Source organism: Malassezia japonica, chromosome 4, assembly GCF_029542785.1.
Source record: "Malassezia japonica chromosome 4, complete sequence".
Taxonomy (NCBI): domain Eukaryota; kingdom Fungi; phylum Basidiomycota; class Malasseziomycetes; order Malasseziales; family Malasseziaceae; genus Malassezia; species Malassezia japonica.
Genome location: NC_083373.1, coordinates 486,158 through 497,664, shown reverse-complemented (window position 1 = coordinate 497,664; position 11,507 = coordinate 486,158). Strand labels below are relative to the sequence as shown.

Here is an 11,507-nt window from a genome sequence, read left to right as displayed (position 1 = left end):
TGCGACGCGGTCCGTCGCTCGCTGCGTGCAAAAGCGAGTGGAGCGGCGCGCTGCACGCGGATGCAGGGCGAGGCGAGTTGCATTCACGTGCAGATGGGCCGTGCAGGCCGCGGGGCTACTTCTACAGGCTTGGCAGGGCTACCTTTTAAATGTGCCCCTCGGTGGCCAGGTAGCGCGTGAGGTCACGGAGCAGCTGCGTTTGCTGGTCGAGAGGCAGTTGCGTAACGATCATTTGCATCACGAGCCCGACAGTGACGCGCGATTCGCGGATGAGTGAGGAGTAGTACACGTAGCTAAACAGCCCCATGATGAACTGGCAGTCGAAGCGGTCCGTCAGGCCACCGTGGCCGGGGATGCTGTCGCCAAAGTCCTTGATGTTGAATGCGCGCTTGAATCCACTGGCAAAGAAGCCGCCGAACGGCGCGACGAGGCTCGCGAACGCGGCCATCACCAGCGCGTGGCACTGGAACATGCTCCAGCGGAAGGTGGTCACCGGGCGGCCGAGCAGCGCGGTGAGCACGTCCGAGACGATACCCGGGAGGAAGGCCTCGTGCGAGAGGAACACGGGGTTCTTTTCGCACGTCATGCCGCTAAAAGCGTTCATGCCGAGGTTCACCGCAGGGCACACCATGTAGTCGAAGCGCTGGAAGATTCCCGCCCAGCACCATGCAAAGAGCATGGTGACGAGCAGCGCGCCGACAAAGCCCTCGACCGTCTTTTTCGGCGAGAGCGAAATGAGGGGGGTGCGGCCAAAGAGCATGCCGCACACGTACGCAAAGCTGTCGTTGCAGATCACCAGGCTGGCGGGCACCCAGAACCAGATGATGCCTTCGAGGATGTTGTTCACGATAAAGTGCGCCGACATGACAATCAGCAGCAGCGACATGTGCACCCAGCAAAAGAGACCGAACTGGTGCTTGAGGTTGCGGCGCTTCAGGTTCGACACAAACGCCATAAAGCCAAAGATGTAAAGCATGAACGAGATGAACCGGTGGTGGCGCGCAAACTGCAAAAAGAACGAGTCGACAAACACAATGTGCTTGAAATAGTAGATCAGCGACTCGCCGTACAGGAAAAAGTTGCACACCGCGAAAAAGTACCAGCTCAGCGTCTTGCTCCAGAGCTCTTCGCGCTGCGTCTCGCGCGCACGCTGCTCCACATCAAGCTCCTCGTCCGCCTCGCTCTGGCTCGCACGGCTGCTGCCGGTCAAACTCGCGCGGCCGGGGATATTGAAGAGCGCCGTAATCTCGCGGTAGACGAGCGTCTCGAGCACGAGCACGAGCAGGATCAGGTAGGACGGGCCCATCAGCAGGATGGCTGGGTGAGTTACACGACGTACTGATAAAGCCCGCAATCATCAGCAACGAAAAGACGGTGCGCTCCTTCACCTTCCTCCAGAACGCCTTGGACGCACCCGCGGGATCCGCCTGCTTCCCCTCCTTGGCAGCGGCCGCGGGCGCCTTTTCGGATGCGGGCGCCTCGGCGGCACGCGGCGCACGCTTCGTCAGCACACTGCCGGGCTCCTCAATCTTGACGTTGCTCTTGCCTGGCTTGGGCGACTGCGTCTCGAGCGCCTGCGTCGCCTTGGTCTTGGCAGCACGCTTCGACGTTGTGCGCGTGCGCGGCGTAGCGGGCTCGCTCACCGGCTCGGGCGCATCTTCCGTATCCGAGGGTAGTTGGTCGACTTTCAGCGCTTGAAAACCTGTCGCAGAAGCGTACCGGTTCGCTCCACGCGGTTCTGTGCCACCCGACTTCCCGCGCGAGGGCATCGTAGTTGGGTCAGGGCGTTTCCCCACAAGTCACGTGCTTTTGCTACGGCGCTACATCCGTGTGGCGGGGCGCATCACGCTCAGCAAAACGAGCACCGCGGCGTTGAGGCCGGCGACGACGAGGAAAAATGCGCCGGGGCACGAGCCGATGGTCGCGCCATATACATAGTTGCGGACCACCAGGCCGATGAGGAGGCAGGGGAGGAGAACCGTAGACACAATTACCAGGTAGGAATCGGCACCGCTCGGGAGCGACGCGTGCTCCGTCGGCTGGGTGCGCGGCCGCCGCAGTGGGAGTGCGGCGTTGTTTTGCAGCTCGACGATCTGGTCTGCGACAGTGCATGCTGCACTGCGCAGCATCGGCTGGGCGGCGCTGCCGCCGGTGAGCAGCACGGCGCCTGCAAGCACGATCCACTCGTGGTTCGCCGTGACGCCGTAGAAAATCATCACCCACGACGCGGCGTTGAGGAAGTAGGATACGCGCGCGGCGTGGATATCAACTTGCGCACGCCACAGGCGCACGAGCGTGCGCTGATGCGTGGACACGTCGCGCAGGAGGCGCGACTCGGTCGTTTGCTGGTACGTGGGGCAGCAGTTAGGCTTGCGGCGCACGTCCCGCTGGCTCATCTCGAGAACGGCGTCGATCTGGTCTTTCGAGAGGTCCTGGACGCCAGCGGGCTTGCGCAGGTAGTGCGAGAGGAAGCTGATCAGCGCAGGCAGGCCACCGACAATCATAAGCAGCCGCAGCGCATTGCTCACCGACAGCCCGAGCGCGATCAGGTCGCGGCCCCAGTGGAAGACAAAGCCGAGGATCAGGATCAACACGACAATGCCCTCGTTCATCATCGCCGTAAAAATCTCGGCGAGGGTAAACTGCAGGATGCGTGCGTCGTAGCGTCCGCGCGAGATGCGCACCGGCACCAGCCGCTGGAACGCGCCGAGCCATGCGTACTTGGGGGGGTTTGCTGCGATGTCCTTGGTGCGCTGGTCGTCCTGCGTCTGGCACCGCTCGCAGCTCGGCATCGACGAGCGGCTCTCGGCAGAAAAGTTGACCACAAACGCGATCCAGAACATGCCGAAGAACGCAAAGAACACCGAGACCCAGTAGGGTGTCGTGTTAAAGAGCAGGTACTGCTGCGCGCCGCGCTGCGGCGAGTGCAGGCGCTTGTTTTTGAGGCACCTTGTATATCCAAAGCACCGATTCGCCACCGACGGAAAGAGCCACGAGGCCAGAGAGCCCAGCACAGGACCGATCGATGCACCGAGGAGCTGCGCGACTTGCAGCTGCGAAAAGAGCTGCGACCGCTTCTCAGGGCTCTGGGTATCGACAACCAGCGACTCGACCGTGAGCGTCACAAGCTCCGTCGCGCCGGAAAAGCCACCGACGATCGCACACGCCCAGTAGATCATAAACATGCCCTGGGGGGAGAGGCTGCGCACCGCTTCGGGCGCATAGTAGGGGTATTGATACAGGGGCAAGAAGAGCAGGGGGATGCGTGCGAGCGCGCACCCAAACATGCCCAGCAGTGCGAGATAGCGGCGGGGGATGCGCGAAAAGGACCGCCCGTACAGAAGCATGCCGGCAAAGTTGGCGAGCACCACCGAAAATGTGATGCGCGTCACGAGCGCGTTAAAGTGCACCTCGACCTCGGGCGCCTGGCAGCTCGTCGCATCGAGCGCGCCACCTTCCAGTGAGATGGGGTGCAAGTAATAGTAGTGCGCGCAGCTCAGCGAGCGCATCGCATCGACTTCGGCGGCGGTCGCCACCGAGGTGATCTGGCCCAGGAGGTGCGGCAGCACCAGCAGCTGGACCACCGGCCATGCGCCGCTGGCACTCGACGCGATGCGCTGTGCCGCCGACTTTACGGACGCTGTTGCGCGGCGCAGAATGCCATCTTGGGAGGGCGCATCGGCACGCGCCAGGAGCGGCGTCTGCTCTCCTGTCGTCATGCTCGCCCTATCCACCCAGGAACGCTCTACACTGGGCGTACGAATTGGTCAGCGTAATGTCTTTCGGCCGAAGTCACTATGGCGGCGGAGGGGTATCATTCGGGGGTGGGATCGAGGTGCAGGGGCGGGGGCATCTCGGTGTCGCGGCCCATCAACGCAGGGCTCAGGACATAGGGACTCGCGGTCGGTCCCTCTTCGTGCAGAGATGCAAGGAGCGCCGTGATTTGCGCGGGCGACGCGGGCAGCGGCAGAACCGCGTCAAAGACGCTGCCGGTCGCGTCCATCGGATGCATGTCGCGGTGCGTCAGCGCGACGATCGGCGTCTGCGCATTTACATTACGCGTAGACTTAATCATGCGTGCCACGTCTTGCCCGTTCATTACACGTAGCGCGAGCTTCACAAAGAGCACGGCGTACTTGGTCTCGCCCATCGCCAGCCGGCACATTTCTGCGCCGTCCTCCACGAGGGTCGCCTGGATGCCGGCGTGCTCGAGTGCGGTCAGAAGAACGCGCTGCGACACGGGGTTGTAGTCGGCCACCAGCACGGCAGCTGGGGGCGTACCGGCGTGCGAGTTCCACGAGCTGGGGAGCTCGCTGCGCGGCGACGACGCCGCCTCGCTCGGCATGCTGCGTGGCATGCTCCGCAGCGACGTGGGCAGGTCGGACAAGGCGCGGCGGTGCGCAAACGCGGGACGCACCGGCGCTTGGTGTGGCATGCTGCATGTCGCGCTGCGGGCGGGTGACGAGGGCGCGCCGGTCGACTCGGTGCGGATGCGGCGCACCATCTCGTCGTTCGCCTGCTTGAGCACCGGCAGGTTTTTGTAAGAGAACGCGCCAAACTCGTTCGGCGGCGCAAACGAGCCCGAACTGCCCGAGTTCCGACTGTGCCCCGAGCTGGGGGCGATCGGCAGGCTCTGCGGCGCGTCGGTCTCCGTATCAAAGGACTGTGCAACGGCGCCGCGGGGGTCAAAGTAGTCGGTCGACGCCGCATCATCGAGGCACGGCACAAACGGACCGTCCTCGTCCATGAGGTGTTCCCAGTTGATCCCGTCAAAGAAGGGGTGCTTTTTGATTTCTTCCACGCCGTTTGCGCCGAGGCGCTTGCGGCGGTCCGTGCAGATCAGGCGCTCGACCAAGTCGCGCGCCACGTCGGACATCTCCACGTCCGTCTCCCAGTCGATGCTGCGCGAGAGGATTTTGTCAAAGACCTGGTCGGGCGTCGTCGCGTGGAAAGGAGGGTAGCCACAGAGGAATTCAAACAGAATCACACCGACGGCCCACCAGTCGACGCCAAACTCGTCGACGCCCACACCGAGGATCGTCTCGGGGGCCAGGTAGTCGGGCGTGCCGACGATGCGTTTCGCCTGCGCGCCGTCGGCCATGCTGCCAAAGTACGCCTCGGAGGGGTGCGCGCCGGCCGTCGCGAGGGGCACGGGCTCCACCGACGGCGTGTTTGCCGTGTCGGGGAGCTGCGCCCAGGTCGTGGGGATCGGCGCAGGGGCCTCTTCGTGCCGCGCACGCGTCTGGCGGCCCAGCAGACCAAACTTAGACAGACCAAAGTCGGTCAGCTTCAGGTGGCCGCGCTGGTCGATCAGCAGATTGTCGGGCTTCATGTCGCGGTGCACGACGCCGGTGCTGTGCAGGTACTCGAGGCCGTGCACGATCTCGGCGAGGTACTGCCGCGCCCACGCTTCAGGGAGCTCGCCGAGCGCCTTGACAAGCGACGCACAGTCGCCGCCGGGCAGATACTCCATGACCAGGTAGAGGTACTCGGCGCTCTGAAAGGTGAAAAAGAGCTTGACGACAAACGGCGACTGCGTGCGGTTCATGAGGATCATGCGCTCCGCACGCACATTCGTGATCTGGTTCTTGGCAATCATGTCCGACTTTTTCAGCACCTTGATCGCATAGTGATCGCCCGTCGCACGCTTGCGTGCCAAAAAGACGGAGCCATAGGCACCTTTGGAAATCGGCTTGAGCAGCTCAAAGTCCTTGATGGATGCGGCGGTCGCCTTCGGTTGCGCGGGGGGCACCATGCTCGGCGAGAGCGGCGTCGCGCCTAGGCGAGGGCTCGTGCCGATCGACAAGAAACGCCCGTCGGCGGGCGTGACGCGTGGCGAGAGAGGAGGCGAGAGCGCACTGCGCTGCAGGCGGCGCGCATTCGGAATGGGAATCGGCGAGCGGTGCCCACTCGGCGACGGCTGATCCGACGCATCGTCTTCGTCGGTATCCACGGCCTCTTCCAGCGGTTCAAACAGTAGGCCATTCATCGTCCCAATCTCGTCGACCTCGACGTCGTTGAGCATGACCGGCGGCGTGTCACGGTGCTCCTGTGCCTCTTCGCCCAGGAGCTCGGCGACGCGCTGCTCGCTTTCCATGCGAACGGTCTCGACGTAGACGATCGTGTTGCGCATGCGGTTCACCGCATGCACCTTGCTCGTCGCCGCCTCGCGTGCGTCGTGCACGAGCAGGTCGAGCGCCGGGTCGTCGGTCAGGTGCAAGTCCCACTTGCGCAGCGTCTCGATGTTTTGCTCCGACTTGGGCGAAAGCAGCACACCGAGAGACGTCGCAGGCGCCTCGTCCGGAATGGCCGGTGTCGAGATCGCCATGGCCGTGCTGAGCACGTCGAACACCTCTTCAATGACGTGCATCGCGTTCTTGACACAGTGCGCACGCGACGCACGCTCGAGCGGCACGGCCGCAGCGCCTTCGAGCGCCGACGGCGGCGAAGAGCGCGGCGGGAGCGCAAGCGTCTCGCCGCGGTAGCCCAATGGGGCTTGCGCACCTGCGGCCATCGCTGAGCTCTCTGCCTCGAGGCGCGCGTGCAGCGAGCGCCCCGACTCGTTCAGCTCGAGCAGCGTCTCGTTGACGTGCGCAATTTCCATTTCGAGGCGGTGAATCTCGTGGCAGATCTCCGAGTGCTTCTCAAAGAACCACGCGGGAATCTCGCGCTCACAGATGCGGCACAAGAGCAGGTCCGTGTTGAGCGCGGTGCTGTCTGGCGGGAGGTTGCCGACGCGCGACGCGAGGTGCGGCTGCTCCATCGACTGTTCGTCGACCGTGGTCTGCGCCAAGCGCATGACCCACATGGTGTGCGAGTGCTCTTTCGTAGCATGGTTGTGCACGAGCATGCCCTGCGCCTCCATCAGCAGCGGGAGGTTGGCCGCGCCTGGCAGGTGCGCAATCTCAAACACGATCTCGACCGTGTGCCACGAGTGTTCGCGCAGCTGCTTGGTCGCCCGCGAAAAGATGTTGACGCTGCGGGACGAGAGCAGCGACGCGATCGGCACGTCGATTAACGCGGCGGGATCAGTGCCGACGGCTGCCTGCCATGTCGGGCTCAGGTAGACGATGCGCTCGTCCTCAAAGCTCAGCTCCATCAGCATGTTGGTGCTCGGCGAAGGCGACGGTGTGCTCCGTGCTGGGCTCTCGGACAGGCGCAGACTCGCCGCGGGGCTGCGCACAAAGCGCGCACTCGGCGAAGGCACTTGCGTGTGCTCGCTCTTGGCGAGGCGCGGGTCCGGCGAGCCGCGGTGCGGCGTCGGCGACGCGCACGACGATGCCTCGCCGTCGGTGCTGAGCGCGGAGCCGTGCAGCCATTTCGACCTGCTCGGCGCGCGCGGCTGTTCCTCACTGTTCCAGAAGCGGTGTTCGGCGTCCCACCACTCCAACACGCGCGAGAGGCCCGCGACTGTCAGGAGGAGCTCGACATACCAGCCCCTGCCGTGCCAATCAGGGTGCTCGTCCCAGACGCTGCCCAGCCCCTGGATCTCGCTAATGTACGGGCGGCAGAGCGCCGGGCGCGCTAGGAGCGTATGGAGCGACATGCCGCGCAGCTCGGTCCCGATCGTCGCCATCGCCTGGAGCGGCCCCATGGACGCGTCGCTCGCTTGTTCGCTCGTCGACTCGGCAAATGGGTCAAAAGGGGTATCGTCGGCGACCATCACGGTCGTGTCGGGCGACACGTCGTTGACGCCTGCGGCGTGCTCGGCGTAGGCAAGCATGGCGCCGAGGATCTTGTCGAGCTCCGTGTCGCATGCACTCTTTGCCTGAACGACTTCGTTCCAGAGCTGCTGCCGCTGGGCGGCCACAGTGTCGTCGACCGACATGGTCGTGTTCTGGCGGCGGACGCCTGCGTGTGCTTTTGGCGCGGCGGCGTGCATCTTGTCGCTAGTGATGCGCGCATCGCGGCTCGGCGGCGTCTCGCCGACTCCGCGGCGCTCACCAAAGACGTCGTGCTCGTGGCGCGGCGGGATGACTGGCTCGACGTGGCTGCGCAGCGACGGCACGCTCGACACGACACGCATGCCGCTCGCGAGGCGCACGTAGCTCGGCATATTGCGGTCGAGGCTCGGGAGCTGGCAGCGCACGCCGCTCCAGTGCTTTGCGAGGCGGTCTGGGACGTCGCCCGGCAGTGATGCAGTCCAGTCCTGCCATGCAACGTGCCGGGCGCGCCACCGCTTGGCCTTGTACGCGCGCGAGAGCGCTACGACGCATGCATCGAGCTGCGCACGCTCGGCGTCGTATGCGTCCGTGCTCGCGGTCGACACGTCTGCCTCGTCCACCGAGCGCGAGCGGCGCACGTCGAGGCTCGGCAGGCCGAGGCCGAGGCCGAGCACTGTCGGCTGGCTGTACGCGCCGTCGGTGGGTGACGGTTGCGGCGACGGCTGCTGCGACACGCGCCGCTGCGTCTTGGGCTGTGGCACGGAGACGTCGCTCGCCAGCGCGACCGACCGCGGGACGCGCTGCATGCGCAGTCCCTCGGCGCGGCGCGTCGCGGGGCTTGCGACGGGCGAGTCGAGGTACATATTATCCAGGCGGTGGGCCAGGTCGCTCGGCGGCGGCGACAAGGCGAGTTCGGGCTCGGACGTGCCCGACCCCTCGCTCGAGAGTGTGCGGTGCGAGCGGTCCATAGCGAACGACGACTCGACGCGCGGCGAGCCCGTTTCGTACGATCCGATTGCCGCGATGAGCTGTGGATCGACGCCGTCCAAGCCGCCAACTGGCGAGCTGCACAGGATCGCGTCCGAGGCGCCGGTCGTCGAGTGTGCGCGGCGGTGTGCCGGGCGCGGCCGTATCGCGCTCGGCGCGGCCGTCTGTGCGTGCCGCGGCACAGCTGGCGGTCCCATCGATGAGGGCGGCGTGATGCGCCGCCCGCTCTGCGTGCGTGGCATTGAAAACGAGTTCAGCTGCGTGCGTGACGGCTGTGTTTTGTGGCGGTGCGCCGCGCTGGCGCTCGCGTATCGTGGTGCACCGTCGGGCGAGCGCAAGACGCCGCGTTCAGCGACATCGCCCGGGAGCGTCGGCGCCATTGCGAGCGGGCTCGAGAACGAGGGCGTGGTGCTGTGCAGCGAGCTGCGGAACGAGCGCGCGCCCGGCGAGTTGGCGCTCCACGAGCCCGAGTCCGCGCGGTGGAATGCGCGTGCGCTCTGCGGCGCAGACGGTGGCCGCGAGCGCATCGATGTCGCGATGGTCAGCGGCGGTGCGCGCCGTGTGTGCGTGTGCAATGGCGTTGAGGGCTCGTCATTGTCCGAGCCGCTCGTGCTCTGTGGCGTGTCCGGGTCCAGCTCAAAGATGCCGGAGGATGACCGGTCGTGGTAGCGGTTCGCCTCGTCGCTCTCGGACACGTCGCTCGGGTTCGAGCTGGAGCCGGAGCGGCCGGAACGCGTGCCCGGCCAGGGCTGCCGCATCGGCGACGGCGGCGCCTGTGCGGGCTCGAGCGACGGATCGAGAACGAGCCGCGGGCGTGCGCGCGATGCCGTAGCAGGCATCGATGTGCGTGGGCGTGAAGGTGCACCGGGCGGCCCGTCGCCGCCGTCGTGTGCTCCTCGCGCCATCGCGCTCGCCTATCGGGTGGCAAGGAAGCGGACAAGCCCGATCGCCCGATAAAATGCGCCTACGGTCTATGCGTCTTCGGCGTTGTCGCGCGGCGCGCTCGGCGCCGGCTGGTGGCCGGGGAGCGGCTTCTCCTCGATAAAGAAGAGGCAGACAAAAGCGAGGAAGCCGGTAAGGGCGATCCAGATGAACACGGCGCGCATCGAGTCCTGGTAGGCCTGGACGGCGTGCGAGTGGAGCTTGCCGGTGAGCTGGTGCAGCATCGAGACGTTCTCGCGGATCTGTTCGGCGATCTCGGCAGGGACGTGGCGGTAGCGCAGGTTCGATTTGAGCGCGTTCTGCAGCAGGGTGTTGGACAGCGAGATACCCAGCACCGAGCCGACCGCGCGGAAGAGGTAGGTAACACCCGTAGCCGGGGCCATGTCCTTGGGGTCGACCGAGGCGATGAGCGCCACGAGGGTGATCGTGAGGATGCTACCGAACGCGGCACCGCCCCACGGCATCGTCATCCAGTAGGCAAACTCGGACGTGGTCTTGCGGTTCCAGAAGCACATGCCCAGCGGACCGAGCACGGCAAAGGCACCACCGAGCAGCAGCATCTTGCGGTACTTGCCGGTGCGGCCCATGACGAGACCGCTGCCGAGCGAGCACGCGGACGCGGTGATCGCATTCGGCATGAGGTGCATGCCGGCGTCGGCCGCCGTCGTGCCCTTCACCGCAGTAAAGTAGAGGGGCACGTTGAACAGAATACCAAACTGGGAGATGGAGATGAACCAGCAGGTCAGCGCCACAAATCCGGGCGTGCGGTGGAAGAGCACCGACATGGGCATCAGCGGCTCACGCGCGACGTTCCGCTCGACGTACACAAAGACGCCGGCGAGGATCAGGCCGCCGATAAGCGTCGAGAGCACAAGCGGGTGGCTCCACGGCAGCTCGTTGCCGCCGAGGTTGAGACCGACGAGCACCGAGGCGACCGCGCTGACGAGCGAGAGCGCGCCCCACACGTCGACACGGCGCAGCTTCTCCTGGACCGAGCCGGGGCCGGCAGGGATGTTGATCTTCCACGAGACCACGGCAAAGTGCACGACACACAGGGGAACCTGCACCAGGAACGCCCAGCGCCAGCCGATACCGCCGTCGGCGAGCGTGCCACCGAGCGGGCCACCGATCGCGGCACCCGTCGCAAAGACCAGGTTGCCGAGACCCTGCCAGGTGCCACGCGCCTTGAGCGAGACGAGGTCCGAGGTGACGATCGTCGCCATCGACGTCAGACCGCCACCGCCGATACCGGCAATGGCACGCGCGATGCACAGCTGCGTGAAGCTGCGCGAGAGACCACAGAAGAGGGAGCCGACCAGGAACACGCTCGAGGCGAAGAGCGTCGCAGGCTTGCGGCCAAAGATGTCCGACAGACGGCCGTACAGCGGCTGGAAGGCGGTCTGCGTGAGCAGGTACGAGGTACCGAGCCAGCCGACCGTCTTGGACACGCCGAACTCGGAGCCAACGGTGCCGAGAATGGTGGCGACGATCGTGCCGTCCAGGGCAGCGAGGAAAGTACCGATCCACATCGCGCCCATCACCAGCAGGAGCGCGCCAAGAGGACGGCCCGCCTCGGCCTCGGCGATTGCCTCGCCAGGCGTCGCGCTGGTAACGTGCGAGTGGTCCGCGGGGGGGGCAAAGGCGGACGAGTTGGGGTCCACACCGTGGGCGGCATCCTGGAAAGCACTGAAAGCGCTCTCATGCGCGAGGGCCGCCTCGTCCTCGGCATGCGCGGGGGGCTGGTTGCCCAGCAGGGGAGTACGCTCCGTGTTCGCAGCCATCGTTCGCACAATCCAACTCCCCACGCGCGCGCTGCTACGGGAAACTTTGTCCCGCTCCCCACGCTTGTGGAGGCAACGCCGGCCAATCGCAGCCAAGGCAACTACGGCGCTGATAATGACCCACTGTACAACA

General features: G+C 65.6%; 4 protein-coding genes across 4 annotated transcripts; all 4 read right to left on the bottom strand.

Annotated features, from left to right (window-relative positions):
• Window positions 1–145: 145 nt before the first annotated feature.
• CDS1 (phosphatidate cytidylyltransferase) lies at window positions 146–1,769 on the bottom strand (the record flags this gene model as incomplete). Its single annotated transcript, XM_060266559.1, has 2 exons — window positions 146–1,317; window positions 1,340–1,769. 2 exons carry the CDS (start codon window positions 1,767–1,769, stop codon window positions 146–148), a joined length of 1,602 nt encoding a protein of 533 aa, XP_060122542.1.
• A 51-nt stretch (window positions 1,770–1,820) lies between these two features.
• MJAP1_002624 (uncharacterized protein) lies at window positions 1,821–3,719 on the bottom strand (the record flags this gene model as incomplete). The annotated part of the gene is made up of 1 exon (XM_060266558.1): window positions 1,821–3,719. One exon carries the CDS (start codon window positions 3,717–3,719, stop codon window positions 1,821–1,823), a length of 1,899 nt encoding a protein of 632 aa, XP_060122541.1.
• A 95-nt stretch (window positions 3,720–3,814) lies between these two features.
• RIM15 (non-specific serine/threonine protein kinase) lies at window positions 3,815–9,490 on the bottom strand (the record flags this gene model as incomplete). Its single annotated transcript, XM_060266557.1, has 1 exon — window positions 3,815–9,490. The coding sequence occupies one exon, from the start codon at window positions 9,488–9,490 to the stop codon at window positions 3,815–3,817; it is 5,676 nt and encodes a 1,891-aa protein (XP_060122540.1).
• Window positions 9,491–9,622: 132 nt separating this feature from the next.
• MJAP1_002622 (uncharacterized protein) lies at window positions 9,623–11,374 on the bottom strand (the record flags this gene model as incomplete). The annotated part of the gene is made up of 1 exon (XM_060266556.1): window positions 9,623–11,374. The coding sequence occupies one exon, from the start codon at window positions 11,372–11,374 to the stop codon at window positions 9,623–9,625; it is 1,752 nt and encodes a 583-aa protein (XP_060122539.1).
• Between the last annotated feature and the right edge of the window lie 133 nt (window positions 11,375–11,507).